Below are 18,997 nucleotides of genomic sequence, written 5' to 3' on the forward strand. Positions count from 1 at the left end.
CAGCCTTTTCTACCCTTCAAACACAGCTGACTCTTCATAAAGCAGATTTTAATAAAATATTACAGTGACAGTGCGATGACTTATTTTTATTTTGATGTCATTACACACATCCAGTGTTATAAAGTGATATCAACTGCATTGTGATCACAGTCCAAACACACACTGACTGATTGAAGGTGAAGAGAGAATCTGGTGTTCTGATGTATGGAAATGACTGACGGGCATGGCAGTGAATAGAACAGTAGTCCACAGGAAACAACAACATTGGAGCACCATAGTACAAAGTTAGCGGGTGACGCTCACTGTCAGCTATCCTGAGAGCACCTCTTGGTCAGTGGCTCCAGATGTCTGCCTGTCAGTCTGTTGTACTCACTTAGAATGTAGCTTTCCCTCTGCAGCATCTAGAAGAAGATATATAAAAAAAATATTTTTAAACATGCCACGCTATGGTGTTTTATATGACATTCAGGTTTCAAATCAGTCATGTGGTTCACAGCGCCTACACCAAAAAAAAACTAAACACTTTGCAACAGTAGTTTCATTGTTAAGAATGTTTCCCACGCTGCCTCTTCCACCATGTGATGATCTACAAACCTCGTCCCATTCTTCCTCTGTCTCGTGTCTGTAGCCCAGCAGGTGACAGATACCATGAGCAGTGACAACCTAAAGCAAGAGAAGACAGAGAAACCAATTCATCACACCGTGTACATGTATTGATTTACTGATCAATATGTATCATGTGGCAATAAACCACATATGTCACTCGAAATTATTCCCACTCTCAACAGTTAAGAACATGAGAAGTTTGTGAATGAATGAATGAAGTTATCAGCCTGCTTTTCCGAGAAGTGCCATTAACACATTTGAATCTAAAGACCAAAATGACTCACAGTGAGGACTCCATACAGGTCCAGGGACTCCTCCTGACACTGCTTCGTCACATACTCCACCCCCAGGAAAATGTCCCCAAGGTTCAGCTCATCTCTGTGAACGGGGCAAGGCAGCTTGCCGGGTCTCAGGTCCTGAAGACACAGAAAGTATAATTTCAAATGTGTACATTTTCAAAGTGCACAGAACAAATTATACTGACCTCCTCCCATCAGATTCTGATTGGTCCTTCCTTACTGAAGGGGCCTAGTGAACAACACCGTATTATGGGGACAGGTGGCAGCCATTGAATGGGTCCACCACTATCACTGTAGCCTACTATTTGTTTACCTCATAGAATGGAAAAGAGAGGACGTCCGTGGGCACGTTCTTCTTCCTGTACGTATTGTTGATCTGCTGCATCCTATGGTTGTCCACGCAGACGACGCCCAGATCGAACTTTTGGACGCCCAGTATGTGTCGCAGAGTGTCCACATCCTTGCGCAGTCTCGCGCGCCGAAGAGGCACCACCTTTTGGAGATTCCGTAGTAGTACTCCCATTGAAATAAAGAATATAAATTACAGTACAAAAAAATCACGAGATACAGGTGAACGTTCAAACTAATCCATCCCCGAGTACGAACATTAATCCCGCAGCGGTGAGTTTAGATTAGCCGCGAGCTGTGTTCAGCCATTCCGCCGGGGCAGCCAGGCACTATTCAAGGTGACACGTCCCGGTAGTATCAACATGTAGCTCCTCGAAACCGTCAATGTCAACTTTCTCTGCGTTATGTCCATGTGAAAATATATTTGGAAATATTTGGTCCTTCAAAGAAAGTAGTACCGTGTCAGTTTTAATCCATTACGAGCAGAGAAACGGTCACGACGTTGCCTCTCGTAAACACACTGGCATTGAACACGGATTAAAAGATTTGACGGACCACCGGAACCGGATGTGTAAAGTGTTTTTGAACGATATCAACATAGCGAACTACACACACTGGGTGAGACTTTTACCTACGAAATGAATGTGTATAATGTTGCAGCATTTGCAAAAATACGTGTGTTGTGTCAATGTTACATCTTCAAGGACAACAAAAGAAACACTGCTAAGCTAACTTTATAATTGTCTATGCAGTTAGCTTGTGCTAGCTGCCGAGCTACGCATTGAATTCGTGAATCTCTGTTGTTCTGACTGTATATTAATACTATGTACTGGTTTAAAATGCGTTAACGGCATATTTTTAAGAACAAACTATATCATAATCATAGAAATAACAATCCGTCTCTAACAAACTTCTCAATAGTGCTAAGAATGATTATGGAAAGTGTGGTTGCTGTGCTTTATAATTTGAGAATTTTGGTTCAGAGTATTGAAAAATACTAATGTTGAGATAATGGCCGTTAGAGATGGTTGTTTAGGAGTAATATACAGATACCAAACAGACAAGGTTTGGTCAAATATACGCATATGTACACATTGGCCCTTTTATTTAGTAGTATGAAAGAAGACATGTCAAAATTGACAAGTGCTTGAACAAAAACTTTTCTTCCTGCAGTGTTTCGCCTAAACGCGACCTGAGAGATGTCAACGGTAGGACAAATGTCCGCTGCTTGAACGTGTGGATGAGAGACATTTCTTTCAACAAATAAAGGATAGAACAACATCCGCTTGTATTTGCGCCATGAATCCACCCAATCCTTTTGGCAGTCCGCAAGGTGGAGCTTTCCAGGCTCCGAGCAACACTATGAAGACTGGTCTGTTCCAGTCGTTTGGTCAGCAGGGCTCCAGCAATCAGCCTCAAACTATGGGCTTTTTCCCCACACCGTCAGCGTTTGGACAGCCTCCTGCCTTAAATCAGCCCTTGGCTCAAGGCAGCTCCATGTTTGGGCAGCCCTCTGCTTTTGGACAGTCTTCTACTCAGCAGCCCTTGATGCCTACACTGAGCCAAACTCCTTCCTTTGGACAGCCAGCGATCCAAATGAGTAGCTCAGGCTTTGGTAGTAGTAGTGCTGCACCAGCTTTTGGACAGGCTAGTGGACCTAGCCAGGGTTCAGTCTTTGGGCAGACTCCTTCCTTCGGGCAGCCTTCTGCATTCGGGCAGGCTCCAGGGTTTGGCCAGCAGCAGGCCCCGGCATTTGGCAAAGCGCCACCTCCAGCCTATGGCACACAACAACAACAACAGCCTTCGTCTGGGTTTGGAAACTCCCAGATGGCTAGTTCTAGCTCCTCCCCTGCTGCCTTAACTCAACCTCAGCCACTTGCTTTTGGGCAGTCAGTGTCAATGTTTGGACCGACGGCATCTTCAACCAGTGTCACCACCAGTGTGTTTGGAACATCGCAGAGTGTGACCCAGAGCAGCAGAGGCGGCTTTGGATCCACCGAATACAGTTTCAAGCCTCCCAACGAGGCCGTGTTCAAACCCATCTTCAGCGCCAGCCCCGAGCCCCCGGCGGCTAACCCTCAAACCACTTCCATGTCCAGCTCGCCCTTTGGGTCCCAGGCCATCTCCAGCACCATGAGTAGCAGCACCACCACCGCTCCTACTGGCTTCTCTACAGTGACCGGGGCTGAGTCTGGTCCACTGGGCTTCAGCTTCTCACAGCCGGCTGCAGCCCCCTCCATCAATACTCAGAACAATCCACTAACAACTGGCACCACCATTAGCAACGCTCCTCCCTCCAATCCTCTGCAGTTCACCTTCTCCCAGCCAGCCGCCCCCTCCAGCTCCAGCCCCAAGGCATCCACCATCACCGAACCCACCACACCATCCACTTTCAGCTTCTCAACCAAACCACTGCAATCCCAAGCAGCAAATCCCCTTTTCGGAGGAAGCAGTTTTGGTCAGCCTTCAACTTTCGGCGAGACCAAAGCTAAATCAGAGACTAGTACAGATCAGAAAGGCAGCAACCTCCAGAGCCTAGGGGAAACAAATGTATTTGCGCGATTAGGCAAAGGCACCAAGCGCAAGGAAGATGTAGCGTCCCCCAGTGACGGCCCAGAGAAGGCTGCCACAGAGGAAGACATTCCAGCAACAAAGAGGCCCCTAATGAGGTCCCGTGGCCCACCACCAGGCTTATTCGGCAGGGCGCTGAGCGGCCTACGTAGAGAGGGAGGTAACCTGGGGAGGAGAGAGGCAGGGAACGAGGGTCAGCAGCAAGGGTCTCCATGGGAGGAGGCAAGAGGGGAAGACCCACCTGCACCAGCACCCACAGCGCAAGCACCCACCAGGGATGTGCTCGAAACGGCTGGACCGTCAGGTGAGATAAACAAATCACACACACTGTGTTTTACCTTTGAATCAAAGAAGAATTATACCTTGTTATTTTTTTATATATTTTTTTTGAGGGATGGGAGTGGGGGGAGGGGGTTATCATGCATTAGTCCATTAAGTTTAGCATGGCGAGACCAGATTCACATTTGTTTCTATCCCCCAGAGGTGAATGAGCCTGTAAAAAAGTTCAGTTCAGGACCTGCGTTCTGACCAAACAGCTTCTGATTAGAGTATTGTGTTAGTTGTCGATCTAGTATCGTGGGGTCAGCCATATCTCTGTGCTTATTCGTTGATCCATGTTGACGTGAACGACTACAAGGACCAATCAGAGCCTGCCTTTACTAATGGACGGAAAGAGGGGAGGGCCAGTTCTGACTGGAGGCTAGATTGACAGCTACATAAACTTAAGGGACGAACGTTAGGTCTGAATACTAAATGTCAAGTATTCATATTAAATTAATTGAAAGGTTAGATTATATGAATAGAACTAGGGCCCGACCGATTTATCGGCCGCCGATTATATCGGACGATTTTCGCATATTTCGGAATTATCGGCATCGGCCGTTTTTTTTTTTTTTTTTTTTTTTTTTTTTTTTTTAAAGCAATCATGTGTGAAATGTATTGCTGCCCTGGAGGTAGCCTAATTGAATAGCATTAATGTTATAGCCTATTTACAGCAGCAGCAGGTGTGTTGTAATACATTGGATTAATTTAAACTTGACAGTTCCCCCTGCAACCAAGCAGAGGCATTGGTCATCGCTTCGCTTGACAGTTAATAATAATCGATAGAATTTATATGGTGCTTTTTTAGAGGTCATTCAAATACACTTTACATCATAGAGAATCATACATGTAGAAAAAGAAAACAAAATACAGAAACAATTTAAATAAGGTTTGAAGTGGAGTCAGGTGTCATTATGCTTCCTTAAAGAGGTGAGTTTTGAGTTGACTTATTTATAATATTTTTTGGGCATTTTTATGCTTTTATTGATAGTGTAGAGACATAGTTTGAAATGGGGGGAGTGACATGCAGAGAATGACCGCGGGCTGGAATCGAACCCGGGTACGCTGCTGGCCGAGGCCCATGGGGGGGACGCCCTACCAACTGAGCTTAGGGCGCCCCTGAGTTGACTTTTGAATGAGTTTATTGAGTGTGAGATGCTGATGTTTGGGGGGAGGAGTTCCAGAGGGTTGGGTGCAGTAAGATAAAATGCATAATGTCTGAAATTAGACATATTTGTTTCGCTTTATTTTTTTTAGACAATGCGCATTGCAATAAAGAAAAAGTTCCTGTACATATTTTCAACAGTAAAAGGTATATGTATATTTAAGAGTTAAAAAAAAAATTTTTTTTTCAATATATATTTTTGGGATTTTTTTTTTTTTAATCAACCGATTTAATCGTAGATTTTCTCTGAAAATAATCGACATCGGCACTCCAAAATCAATATCGGTCGGGCCCTAAATAGAACCAACTGATTCTGTTGTCTACATTAACCTGCCCTCTTCCCTCTTCAGACTCAGCAAAAGCTCCGGACCTGCAGCCTGAAACCACCCCAGTGAAACGTGGCGTACGCAGGGAGAGCTCGGACAGTGGCATGTCTCCCCACGACTGCACCATCCTCCAGTGCAAGAACGTGCCTCCACGCATGAACAGGAAAGACATCTTCGAGAAGCACTTTGGTCGTTTCGGCAAAGTCTCTAAGGTTATCTGCCAACCCGGCAAGAACCTGGCCAAGGTTTACTTTGATGACCACGTGAGTTAACCACAAGCTGTTATAACTGGCTGTTTTTCTGGCTAACAAACTGGTATTTTATGATAGCTTTTCTGTTCTTTTTCCTCCAACCCGCTTTTTCTGTGCACATAATTTGCTTATTAGTTATTCATCGTGTCAGCTAGCGACCTGCTATTTCCTGGTTTCTATAGCTCAAAAAGAACTTCTTATCCTTTACTCTCCTGCAGCTTTAGTCTGTGGCCCCTTTTCCCATTTGCACTTAGCTCAGTGTGATGCCAGTGATAGTTTCCAGTGAAATCACAATGTTTTTTTCCTTTCAGGCGTCGGCAGCGAGGGCAAAGAAGAAAGGCAAAGTCCTGCAAGGACAGGAACTGTTACTCTTGTGGCAGAGAAGGAGGCCGAGTGAGTACAGCGCATTTCTGTGAAGCCTTAGTTCATATTGTAATAATTGCGAGGAACAGCCAGGTACCTACAAGCAATAGTGACTATGAATCTGGGCTTTGTTATGTTCTGATGTTAGGAGTCCTTTACTGTTTATGTCTTTGTAAGTAGTGTCTTTACGGAGTTGCTGTTTGTTTTGTGTGCTCTAGGTACAGGAGAGAAAGGGGGCAGGCCTGCAGCAGGGATGGAGGAGGCAGAGGGAGGGCATCAGCAGGACTCAGAGCCCAAAGCTGCTTCCTCTCCACTCAGGAGACCTGCAGCCAGAGCTGCTGCAGTCAGCGGGGCCATGGCCTTCAGCCGCAGGTAACACTGACTCACTACTAGGGATGGCTGGATATAAGATTATTTAGCAAATCGCAATAAATAACACGCAATATGATGGTGTAAAATGTATTGTATCTTGATAATCGCTTATAATTTCACATGTGCCTTGAAAATAACTGTGTAGCTCGCTGTGTGGATTTCCTGATTGAATTTCAATCGCCTGAAGGGGGCGCTGCGGAGACCGTTAAACGAAACGGTCTTCACAAGCATTTCCGGTTTGCGTCACAAGCCGTTACCTTGCGTGTCGACTCGCTGCTCCTGTGCTGCCTAGCAACCCTGATTGCTGCCAACGGAAACAGCCTTGTCAACGGAGGAAAAAAGAAAAAGAAGTTGCCTACCAGACGAAAAGAAAAAAAAGTACAAGAAAAAAAGAAAGGAAGATGAAAGTTAAGAAGTTGGAGCAACACGTTGCTGTTTTGTAATTTTTTATTTTATTTTATGCCATCTCTGGAAAAAATGCAATGAATTTTGGGATATGTTGGGCCGCGAAGGATCCATCTGTTGCAGCCTTCAAAACCGTGAAACGAAGGCTACATTTCTCGGCCGCATATGAAGGAGCCTTGCAAATCTTTGCAAATGGAACAAGCCTTTGCGCGCCGCTATGACGCAATCGGTCTTCAAATGCAGCCTTCGTAGGCTGTAACCCCTGAATTGAGATCCAGCTCATGGCTGAAGACTCGGCCTAATCTGTAAAAACAGGAAAAACACAAACATTTTTAAGATCGTTTGATTTGTTTTTCCACTTGTGTCCTAATTGTGATGCAATACAATGTTTGGTTATTTACAGAATAAAATGTAAGCTTAAAGCTGGGGTATATGATTTCTGATTGGTCAAAGTAAACATGAGCTGTACACTTTGACCAATCAGAGCGAGGCTCCCATTCTCTGTTCGTATTGGCTGTTGGGACTGTCCATTCACTTTGGCACGACTTTGTTGGTGTAGAGCGTGTCAGGGAGGGACCAAAGAGAACAAGTGGAGCGGTTGAGGTATTTGAATTCAAATCTCTATCCCAACAGCCATTTTTTTCCCCAAATCCTCCACCCCGGCTTTAAGTGACTCCAATTTGTTTTAGAGCCATTTTAGGACTTTTAAGAATATTCCAATGAGTATTGGTATATTATCGTGGATCCTGAATACTTTTGGCCAAGATAATCGTGATGTGTAATGTTCACATCATCCCATGCCTACTTGCAACTTGTTTGACATGGATTGCAACATTTTGAATTGAACTGTAATTATAATGCTACAAACTAGGACCAGTGGCTGATAAAGCAGCTGTAGTGTTGTGAGTGTCTTACATGTGTGTTTTCATCTATCAGCTCTCCAGTGAAGAAGTCGTCGCTGGCCAAGTCTCTTCAGTTTGACAGTGAACCCCAGAGAGAGAGCAGTTCAGAGGGCCAGAGCTCAGAGCGCCCCGTGCCCTCCTCCCTCCTCCACCTCATTGGCCAGCTGGCTGACAACGCTGAAGACAAGTACCGCCTCCTGGAGCAGAGAGACAAGATCCTACGTCAAGGTTGAAACCACCTCTCAAAACAAACCATCGAAGGCCATTTATTAACATGGCGAAAAACCTGAAGGGGGGCACTCTAACTTTGTGCATAATATGTCCACGCAGGTCGGCCCAAGAGAACGGACCTGCTCCTGTCTAAGGTTTTTGCGGGGACCTGTCCTGACATGTGTCCAGAGAAGGAGAGGTACATGAGGGACACACGGAAACAACTGAGCGTATACGAGGTCATCCCAAATACTGAGACGGTAAAGTACTTAAAAAACACGGTCATACGGGGTGATAAATCTGACTGTGGATTTTGAACTAAGGTTTTCAGAAAGGTGGAGAAAAAGAGAGAGGGTTGTTTTTTTTCTCATATTTGGGAGTCTTGTCACACCAGGGACCCATATTAATGTGTAAAAAGCACATTTTGCATATTAGGTTAAAGGATAATAACAAATAATGTTTCTTCAAGTGGGAACAGGATGGATTAAGTAGACTAAAAATGAACCTGTCCCCGAGCAGGTGGCCCATGCAGCAGCCATCAAAGAGTACAGTCGCTCCTCAGCCGACCAGGAGGAGCCCCTGCCTCACGACCTGCGTCCCCTGCCTGTGCTCAGCATGACCATGGACTACCTGGTGACTCAGATCATGGACCAGGGACACGACAACCACCGCGACTGGTACGACTTTGTCTGGAACCGGACCCGCGGCATACGCAAGGTAAAGGTCCTACTGTGAAGGGTTTTGGTTAATTACATAATATTGGTTTATGTACGTTTTAAAGTTCTTTGAAGAATATAAACACGTCTAGATGAAAAAAAGAAGAACACAGATCTCTGCTGCTCTCTTTACCTGACTTGGCTAAACTGATGTTTCACAGTTCACCATATACAAAGTTAAACAATCTTTTACATTTAAGAATTCCCAAATTCACAATATCATTTAACACTGCTTTTTGCTATTTTGCTAGCTAACTGCCACTTGAATAGCATGTAATTACAGACACACCTCTATTTTGGGGAAACTTAAGCTTGTAGCTGTCTCATAGGAATATAAATTTTGTGCAGTTTGGGTTAGGGTTAGTATTGACATACATTTTGTAGAATGATTTTAAATCCCGGACATTTCTCTGTCATCCCCACAGGACATCATCCAGCAGCACCTGTGCTGTCCACACACGGTGTCTCTGATCGAGAAGTGCACGCGCTTCCACGTGCACTGTGCTCACCACCTCTGTGAGGAGAGCCTGAACTCCTTCGACGCCAAGATCAACAACGAGAACATGACAAAGTGCCTCCAGAGTCTCAAAGAGATGTACCAGGACCTGGCCATGCGTAACATCTACTGCCCCCTGGAGGCAGAGATCCGCCAGTACAACGTGCTGCTCAAACTGGACGACGGTGACGTCCTACGGTCAGTCCATTGAAACACACACATACTAAAATATAAACAAGTTGGTGAAATGGCATTTTAGTACGTTTAATGACATATCTTCGGTTGTGATTTGAATGCTTGTCTGCATCTTAGTCCTCCCTCTGTACGGTAAACACAGATATGTCTTCACCCTTCATGTCCTCACAGTGAGGTGCAGCAGTTCCGTGATGAAGTGCGCAATTCCCCTGAGGTGAAGTTTGCCGTGCAAGCGTTCTCTGCTGTCAACAGCAACAACTTTGTGCGCTTCTTCAAGCTGGTGAAAGGAGCCTCGTACCTCTCCAGCTGCCTCCTGCACAGATACTTCAACCAGGTTAGGAACTGTTCCCTCCATTAATGAATGACATTGAGAAAAGCTCAAACTCGTCTAAACCATTCTCTCTAATGTTCTTTCTAAATTGTGTGTGTGTGTGTGTGTGTGTGTGTGTGTGTGTTTAGGTCAGAGCTAAGGCCTTGAGGACCTTGAACATTGCTCACACTGTGGGTCCACGGCCGACTGCGTTTCCAGTTGATGACGTAGTGCGGATGTTGATGTTCCGCAGCACTGAAGAGGCAGCTGACTTCATCCAGCAGTACGGCCTCAATGTCAACGATGGGTGAGTGTCTACTGTCTACTAACCCTCTAATGGAGGTGTTCAGGGGCTTCATTTGATCATTAAAGGTTTTGAACTATTGTTCTAAATGGGACAACACCTGACCATAGACTTAGTATGTGTTGGGCACCTCTATACCAGAGAGTTAAGTACATATGAGCAAAAATGCAGATATGTTGCTAGAAATGAAGGCTGGCACTGGAACATATCATTTCCATTAAATATATTAAGATTATATATAAGATTCTGCACCCAAGAGAGGAATGTTGCATTGTGTGCTAATGTTTCAAAATGTGTTTGACAGTATGGTGGAGCTGAGTCGGATCAACTACCAGGAGCCAGACCTGCCTCTGTCCCAGAAGAAGTCTGATGTCATCCTGTCAAAGAGGGGAGTGTTGATAGGAGAGGTGGTGAACGGAGGGCCGCTCCCTGCTCCTCTACAGCACACCCCAGTCCTCAGCTTTGACTCCCACAACAAGTACAGAGGACAGGGCCCTCTGGCTGAGAACCCTCCCAGCCAAGTCAAAGGTACTGGCTCCAATACATTCTATCCATTGTATGTGTAGAATGTATTGGCATTTTCTAAATGTTATCACAAGAAGAAATGAGCATTTTATATCTTCATAGGAGCGGGCTGCACCACCATGTTGTACCGACGTGTTTATACAGTAGCACAGAATGGAAAAACTTAACAGCCTTGCGCGATTTTATGTATAGTGGGTGATCGCCAGAAATGCACCTGTTGGAGGATGAAGAAGAAGTAGTGGTGAATGACGCCATCTTTAGTAACTAGCTTCTTGTCCTTGAAGGCCACCGTAGCTGCTGTAAATTCTCCATTCCCTTTCAGCAAGCGAGCGTTGCAATCTAGAATCTCCCCAATAGATGCACCAAAATACTCCTTTTTTTAATTGAATTCTTAAATATGTAATCTTTTCACATCTTATCAGAATGTAGAGAATCATTTTCCATTAATAACAATGTCTGAAATGTGTCTTTATTGTCTCAGCTATTGCAGCCAGGGTGGAGGTCCAGGCACCACCCACCGTTGACTTGCTGTCCCAGGTCGTGCCCGTCAAGCTTCCAGACTTGCCCCCTGGGTTTGGCTTGCCTCCTCCTGCTGTGGTGGATGAGACAGGAGAGCACAGCGGTCTGTTTGCCAGCCCGGGGACAGCAGCAGACATCCAGCAGCTGTTCCAGCCCATAGCTCCACCCCAGCCTGTCAAACCCCCCTCACCTCCACCCAAACCTCAGCCGCTCTACAACAACGAGGTGGGAACACTTTCTCTCTCAGCTCTTCATCTCACTACACTGTAATGGGCCTCGCATAGAGAAAGAAATGTCTTGCGCTGTAGTTATTAGTGTAGTGATTATTTTCCCCAGCATTTCTCTAGTTCAAGATTACTTTATAGCCACTACAACACAGTTACTGTAGCCTCTGCCCCATGTATTCTTGATTGGTTGTGGAACAATAGTTGGAAATTCTGCATAAAAAAAGAAAGAAAAAGAAGCTCAACCGGCTAGCCACAATATGGAGAGTAGTTATGTCAGAATCACAACATAAGTCAAACTAATACTAATTCACAAACAGAAAAAAGGGCTCAATTTGTATTCAATTCAGCTCATTAGGAAATCCCTTAACTGACTTTCCTTTTTGTGTTTTAAGTGTGCATGAAAGTAACATTCAGTTTCCCCCCCTCCTACAGGACATCATGGCCGTACTAGACCGTGTGATCGACGAGGTGGTTGAAGTAGCAGCGAGGGAGATCGCCAGTGCTGGTGCCAGCTACGCTACAGCAGCTCTGGCGTAAGTTCAAGTCAACCATTACCCAAATGGTTTCTGCACACCATACATTTCAATTCTAAGCTTCACTTCTTCACAGTAATCATTTATTTAATTGTAGTGTGTGGATGCTAGATTTGGTTTACTAAGATGACTAACTGGCTGTCTTATTGTCTCTTGTGTCACACAGGGAGAGCAGTGTGCAGGCCGAGTCCTTGGTGAGTGAGGTGCTGGGCCAGATGCTGCAGGAGATGTCCTCCAGCGAGATCAAGCTGGAGCAAGAGCACGTCGCTGAAGAGAAACGCAATCTGGAAGAAGCCAGGTGGGTCTACGGAATGTTCAAAAAAAAAAATGGTGTTGTAAATGTTATTGTTTTTTTTTCATCCATTCAGACAGACATGTATTTTGTGTCCTTAAATGTGTCACAACTCACCCCCTTGTCCGCCTCCCGTCCCTGCCAGGAGGAAGCAGGAGCACGAGGCCTTCCTGGTTCAGTACAGCTTCTCTCTCTGCACAGAGCTCGTCCATGAAGTGTTAGATGAGACCATCAAAGAGACGGCCGACTCTGAGATCCAGTAAGGCTTAAAAACTCCACCAGATACTGTCATTAAAAAGAATATCATGACGTATAATTTCTCTGATTGACATTATTTTCATAAATTAATTTCACTGAATTGACACCTTTTTTTTCTTTTTAAATTCCTCTTTGCAGAGATGCTTTGAATGAGAAAGCAGACCGTGTGGCTAAATGCACAGAGCAGGTGTGTAGCTTTCTGGTGGAGGAGACTTTGGATGCAGACATCGCTCTGTTGGTTGAAGACATCCTTGCAGCGGACCTGCAACGCATCCACAAGTACATCAAAAGGTGAGAAACAGAGAATGCAAGAGATATATTCAGACCATTATGTAACACTAAACTGAAATTCATTTATTTCCCCGTCTGATATAAAATATTTGATAACAGGCCAACATTAAACAGTTATACTGAAACACCAGTTTGCCATTCTAACTGATAGAATGTAGTGTAAACATCCTTTTATAATAAATGATCTGTTGCATTATTTTCCACCTCTCATTTGTACCACCAGGTGGCGTGACGTGGTGGCGGTGCGCCGGCAGCTGAAGAGACAGATGAGAGGTTTCCCTGCTGCTCCGTGCTGTGTGGACCCTCGGTTCAGCCTGAAGGCTCTGGCCCCCAGCGCCCCCTCACAGCCCAACATGGCAGACCTGGCCCGAGGGCTGGTCAACCTGGGGAACGCAGGCACCCTGGCCCTCTCCAGCACCAGGTATGTCCATCTCAAGCTGCTGTTATTATCCAAGTGCATCTTTTGCACATGAGTTATTGTTAAGTAAGGGGTTGAAAATCTTGCCCTGTAAAATGAGACACCACTACAAAAGAACTGCTTCATCAGCAGCTCGATTAAAACTGGATATTTTGAATAAGTTGGCTGTTCTAATTAAGGTTTTAAACCACAATTCTGAGTAAATAACAATTGTTTTTGCCTTTTATCTTAAGATTGTTGAAAATGAGAGAAGAAGCGGTCCACCAGATGAGAGTCCACTTCTACTATCAGAAGTTGCTTGAGTAAGTATTCAGTGAGTTTCTTCATGCAGTAGTCCATGTCACAGAGAGCAGCATTTTAACCTCTTATCTGTCTGTCTCTCAGTGAGACGGTGTGGGCGCCGCTCGACCTGCCAGCACTGGTGACGGAAAACATCCCCAACCCACCTGAACGCATCTTCTGGAAAGCTGTTGTCCTGTTGCCGAGCGAACACGAGAGCGTAGCCAGCCTGGCAGACAGGTAAACAGCTACACTTTAATATGATTTAAAAAAAAAGGTCCCAGACACTAACACAGGCTTAATTACCTTCTTCAGACTTAACTAAATTTCTGCTCACCATCTTCTTGTGTGCTCTCTTCAGGATCCTGTCGGACTGGCTGGAGGTGAAGCTTGGTGGTGGTAAGGAGTCAGAGGAGATGGAGGATCAGCAGCTTGATGGCACACTGCAGACCCTCTGTGTCACCAACACACTGCAGGATAGAGACCAACGCACTCACAAAGTCCACCTCAGCGTCAAGGTGGGAGCAGACTGTGGTCAAATACACATTGTTTCTGAGAGAGTGTTAACTGTTATTTAGCTTTATAACATTGGTTAGAATATTTAGTTGTGTAGGTTGTAGAGCCAGACTGATTATAGCCTATCCGAGAAACATCTTCATCGACCAAACACTTTTATAAGAAAAGTTCCTTCACAAATGTTTGACAATGCAAGTATTCTAAAACATCCATGTCGTTCAGGCCGTAGTAGGTGGATAAATTCATTATTTTCCTGTCTTGTGTAGCATTATTTCTCTGACCAGTGTTCTGTGTTATGTCTCCCAGGCGTCCCGAGGCCCTCTGACTGAGGACGGCCTGTCTAAAATGGAGGAGTGCTGTGAGCTCCACGGGACAGGAGCATTGATCACGTTGCTCCCCGCCTTGCCCTCCCTCGACCAGGGATACGACGATCAAGATGTCCCCCTGCTCTCAGCCCTGCTCCAGCTCAAACAGCTGCAGCAGGTCAACACCTGGCACTGCCCACTGCCTCTGGTCATTCTGGTGCCAGGGTCTGACGGGGGCAACGGGGATACACACAAACTTGAAGAAGGTAATTGGTAACAGTAATAATGACAAACATAGGTTGCTAGTTGTATACTCTAAGAATAAGGTAAATCTCATGGTAAGTTTCAGTATTTGTCTGGCAGTATCCATTGAACAGCGGCTGAATCATCAGGATACAATGTGCAAACCCTAAACTATTCCTCTTGGCCCTCAGCCCTGATGCTGCACACGCTGGTCAAAGAAGGCCTGATATCAGAGTACACATTCTTCTTCATACCAGAGACCACGAGTGACCTGCAGGGATCCAAACAGGTACTGCACATACACATGCAGAGAATCTAAAAGCACAGAAATATACCGTAGCACATCATTTTCATTTGTGTTTGATGTATTTGTCAAAAGTCAATCTATTCATCAATCAGGGCATCGCTCCCAAACATTATTTTTTTAATTTCAACTTTTATTGCGAGGGGTTCCGAATCCCTTCTATAAATGATCTGACCGTTTTTGTTGTTTTAAATCTTTAAGGCCTATTAACCCTCTCCACCTTGTCTGCCGCCTGTGTGTCTGTAGCTCAGCCATGCTATGTGTTGGCTGCTGGCCCGGGCTCCTCCAGCCTTCCCTCTGTCCTGTCAGACCCTGGTTCAGCTGGTAGAGGCGTCTCTGAGTCGTGACTTCAGTCCCAGAGTTCACAGCCAGCGGCAGGAGAGAGCGTCTGCACTGCTCCCCACCCAGGGCCCGGTGCCCGTCATCCAGCTCTACAACTCAGTCATGACTCACATCGCTGATAAAGTCTCGTCCAGTGAGCTCAGCAGACTGTCGTGGCCCCCGGGGGAGTTCTGTCTGCCCGACACCCGACACTTTGTCCCTCACCTGGGCTGGAACTCTGCAGAGCACCTGGCCTGGCTCCGCACAGCCATCCTCAGTCTGCAGCTGCCACAGTGGGACAAGCTCTCTGCCACGGGTCAGTCACTGAGATGATGGGATTCTTATTTATTCTTTATTTTATTTTTTATTTTTTTTAAATGTATTGGTGATAATGTTCAAGACAGAGACAATAATGTGCACACAAATAACAACATCAAACTGAATACTGACAATAACACTTAAGAATAGGTCAAGGTATGCTATGAACTGCATTATTGGAATTGGGTAGAGAAGAGGTTTAAGGAAGAGAGGGAATAGAAGATAAAATATATCTATTATAACAAAGTTCAAATAGTTAAATGGAGAGAAGAAAACAAGGCTAAGTACTTGTATTTTTAACCAATAATAATGACTACTGTAATGCAAATACTAAAATAATTGTATATAATAATCATTTAAAAGGAAAAGTAATTAAAAAAAGAACGCTAGCAATAGTATTAATCAATTATATAATAATACTTTTAATTATCTAAAAATGAGATTAAAGCAACAGCTTTTTATTACTGCAGAGATTTTATTTATTCCATTACTGTGCAAAGTCAACATCAAAGCAATAATCCATGTATTATCCATCCTTCTCCCTCCCCCTGTAGACTCCTGGTCAGAGCTGGTCTCCTCCATCTTTCACTACGCGGCTCAGATCCCCGTGTCACGGCGCAGTCAGCCTCTGCTCATGTCCCGGCTGGAGAACCTTCTGGAGAGGGTCAGTCGAGGCCCGGGGTCTGAAGCCAGCACGAGAGACTGTGGAGACACAGACGAGACTGTGGGTCCTTCCTACAGTCAGATCCCATGGGACGACATACTGGTGATATGTATCGACCACAAGCTGAAAGACTGGCAGATCCCTGGGCCGCCTGCCTCTGAAGGTGAGGACAATATTGGGGAAGATCAGTTCATTGCGATTTAGACCAAGTATGATGGCTGGGCGATTTTTACCTGGAATCAATATCATGATTTATTGAACATTAAACCTCTGTTATGATAATTGAATGATTATATTGTTTTTTTTTGCCATCATAGTTCACTGACAAGGTTTGTACTGTAAAGAAGTAAAGAACCGTAGAAAAAAAATTATTTGCATATCTTTGGAATCAAATAAATTATCTTATATATTGCCATTTGAAAAGTAGAAAATAACTTTAATCACTAGTTAACCAATATTTGAAATATAAATATATATATAAACAACTCCTGATTAAGAGTTAAAAAAGAAGGGCTTGGAAAGGGCCCAAATCAAAATAATCGACATGTGAAAGTTTAAATCGATTACAGGGTCTGCTTGTCGGTTTTCATTAATTTTCAGCCCTACCAAGTATCAATACACACTCTACCTGAAGCTACTGATGTTGTATGACTTGGGTTAGAACATGTCATTTCATTATATGTTTTTTTTATTGTTGTTTCAGATGCAGTGACAGAGGATGGTGAGATCCTGGTTTACTTCCCCACAGAGTCTCTGAGTGGTTTCCAGCCTCCTGAGGAGTGGAGCCAGGCCGTCAGACAAACACACAGGGAGAAGCACCAAGAGGATGATGGGTAAGAGGCCTTAAAGAAAAAACAGCTGGATGCATCTTGTCACCTCAAGGCAGTTAGGTGTATTGAAATCTCCCTAAAACCTCATTTTGTCAAGTTAATGCTGCATTTGAAATACTGAATCATTTGAATGAGATTTAGTTGTTGTCATGTAACTGACTCTGTAGTGCCATATTTTGTTAAAGCGTCATATGTGTCATAACACAGCAGAAATGTAATTGCAATGACAGATTGACACATACTAATAATGACTAATGTACTTATGTATTTCAAAAGTGACACTATTAACATATAAACCAACTTTCTTTCACTTAAAATCAAATCAAATATTACGAAAGGTGCTCAAAGGTTTTAAAGAATATAAAGTACTACTCGCATGATCAAAACCATGCAGCTACACAGTCACTAAAAATGTCCTTCTCTACTCCTTCCTCCATCTTCCCTCCTCTCCCTCCATCCTCAGAGCGAGTGCAGCGGCCTGCTCCCCTCCCAGCAGCCTGGCCCTCAGACAGAGGTTGTTCCACAGTGTGCTGGAGCCTCTGGAGGCCCCGACGGCCCCACTGGACATCACACACACTCCCAATGCACAAGAGCTGCTGGCACACAGAGTCCTGCACAGCTTAGAGGAGGAGAAGGCTCAGAGCAAAAGGTGAAACTGCACATCTATTTAAATGTGTCATGGCACCTGGAATTAATTTTTATAGAATCCAACATTTTGAAAGAGCAAGTGTTCTTGGGACTCCATTATTTTTTATTTGCCAAAAATAATCTACTGTGTGTGTGTGTGTGTGTGAAATGTCTTAACACACGACTGCTGTCTACAGATGCATGGAGCAGTTTCAGCGTTGGCTGGACGGTGAATCCGTGGATCATCTTTCCACACCTCTCTTCATTCCGTCCTCCACTCTGCTGTCCATGCCCACGACCATCAGACGTTCACCCACAGCCAAGACGCGAGACACTGCAGCTCCCACACAGGTATGACATGTTATCCCCTCGCCTCCTTGTACTGTACTTTCACTATTGTCCAGTACATTCAATTGTACTGTGTTGACCCTGTGTCAACCAGTTAAAGGGAACCAATGCGTTATACTTTTTCTTTGTGGTTATGAAACGAAACTAGTGATTTCTCATGTGTGTGGTTTCAAATAACATTGATACTCGATTAACAAGTTTATTTAGTTACATCTTAGATTGCATTGATCACTCATGTACATTGTTTTGACCCTCCAGGAGCCAGAGCCTGATGATCCATCAGACAGAGCAGCCTGGCCTAAGAGCACCACGCCTGTTTCTATGGCGTGGAGACTGAAGGATCTGGAGCGTCAGATTGTGGCGAGCCAAGAGGAAGAACTGGCCTGCAGGCTGACGCTGAGCGGCCTGCTGAGCATTGTTGATGACTGATCAACTGATGGAGGAAATATCTGCCACCAAATGACCCTGTGCCTGCCTAGGCAAATGTGTGAAATAATAAGGACCAGCCACCGTTCTGCCAGAGACACTGCTTTGTTTTACCTGGCGAAGCTCAGGGCAGCCTGTGGAGAAATATCTGTCCTCTTTAATTCTGTTGTGGTCAGATTCACCGATCGCAGCAGTGTGTGTCTTATGTTTTTTGTTTGTATTCATATCTGGGTTTGTAAATTAGGAATAGAGAAATCGAGATGTTTACTCTTAATTTAGTAGCATTGATTTTGCATTTATAACTTGAGAATGTGTGAAAGCTCTTTATAACATTGTGTTGGTTTTTGCAAAACTAGATAATAAGATGATTCTGAGTGTAAAATCTCTAAAAAAAAAGCTGCTTTGCATGTCTGTTTTAAACACTTGTTGAATTATTTGTATAGTTAAACTAGCTTTAACACACATAATGGCCTTCTGTGGTTTTGAACCAATGTTTGTACTGTTGAGATAATCGTTTTATAGCTGAATATTGAATAAAAGTGATATTTTTAATATTAAGCATCTAGCCGAGTTGTCATTCAGTAGTTAAAGGA

General features: G+C 44.4%; 2 protein-coding genes across 2 annotated transcripts; one reads left to right on the top strand and one right to left on the bottom strand.

The window, feature by feature from the left end:
* Positions 1-79: 79 nt before the first annotated feature.
* Positions 80-1,766, bottom strand: ybey (ybeY metalloendoribonuclease). Its single transcript, XM_080038075.1, has 4 exons — positions 1,219-1,766; positions 891-1,022; positions 595-663; positions 80-401 (listed from the first exon to the last, which is right to left on the bottom strand). Exons 1-4 carry the CDS (start codon positions 1,426-1,428, stop codon positions 306-308), a joined length of 507 nt encoding a protein of 168 aa, XP_079894201.1. The 5' UTR covers positions 1,429-1,766; the 3' UTR covers positions 80-305.
* A 63-nt stretch (positions 1,767-1,829) lies between these two features.
* mcm3ap (minichromosome maintenance complex component 3 associated protein) lies at positions 1,830-18,923 on the top strand. The gene is made up of 29 exons (XM_080037651.1): positions 1,830-1,871; positions 2,427-4,128; positions 5,661-5,899; positions 6,199-6,280; positions 6,469-6,622; positions 7,964-8,157; positions 8,260-8,399; positions 8,659-8,856; positions 9,281-9,549; positions 9,718-9,880; positions 10,006-10,163; positions 10,465-10,688; positions 11,167-11,429; positions 11,864-11,964; positions 12,131-12,262; positions 12,402-12,515; positions 12,653-12,805; positions 13,029-13,226; positions 13,457-13,525; positions 13,608-13,742; positions 13,864-14,020; positions 14,325-14,589; positions 14,758-14,855; positions 15,117-15,507; positions 16,064-16,336; positions 16,877-17,006; positions 17,467-17,652; positions 17,828-17,981; positions 18,237-18,923. Exons 2-29 carry the CDS (start codon positions 2,553-2,555, stop codon positions 18,405-18,407), a joined length of 6,387 nt encoding a protein of 2,128 aa, XP_079893777.1. The 5' UTR covers positions 1,830-1,871; positions 2,427-2,552; the 3' UTR covers positions 18,408-18,923.
* The last annotated feature ends 74 nt before the right edge of the window (positions 18,924-18,997 follow it).

Source organism: Ammodytes marinus, assembly GCF_949987685.1.
Source record: "Ammodytes marinus genome assembly, chromosome: 12".
NCBI classification, from domain to species: Eukaryota; Metazoa; Chordata; class Actinopteri; order Uranoscopiformes; family Ammodytidae; genus Ammodytes; species Ammodytes marinus.

What these genes read in the sequence shown, in the direction of transcription:
- ybey (XM_080038075.1), bottom strand. Translation starts at nt 1,428, where the DNA reads ATGGGAGTACTACTACGGAATCTCCAAAAGGTGGTGCCTCTTCGGCGC. An exon ending in TCTCTTTTCCATTCTATGAG is followed by an intron (nt 1,023 to 1,218) that starts GTAAACAAATAG and finishes CTGTGTCTTCAG; the next exon opens with GACCTGAGACCCGGCAAGCT. An exon ending in CAGAGGAAGAATGGGACGAG is followed by an intron (nt 402 to 594) that starts GTTTGTAGATCA and finishes ATCTTCTTCTAG; the next exon opens with ATGCTGCAGAGGGAAAGCTA.
- mcm3ap (XM_080037651.1), top strand. Translation starts at nt 2,553, where the DNA reads ATGAATCCACCCAATCCTTTTGGCAGTCCGCAAGGTGGAGCTTTCCAG. An exon ending in TACTATCAGAAGTTGCTTGA is followed by an intron (nt 13,526 to 13,607) that starts GTAAGTATTCAG and finishes TCTGTCTCTCAG; the next exon opens with TGAGACGGTGTGGGCGCCGC. An exon ending in GGACAAGCTCTCTGCCACGG is followed by an intron (nt 15,508 to 16,063) that starts GTCAGTCACTGA and finishes CTCCCCCTGTAG; the next exon opens with ACTCCTGGTCAGAGCTGGTC.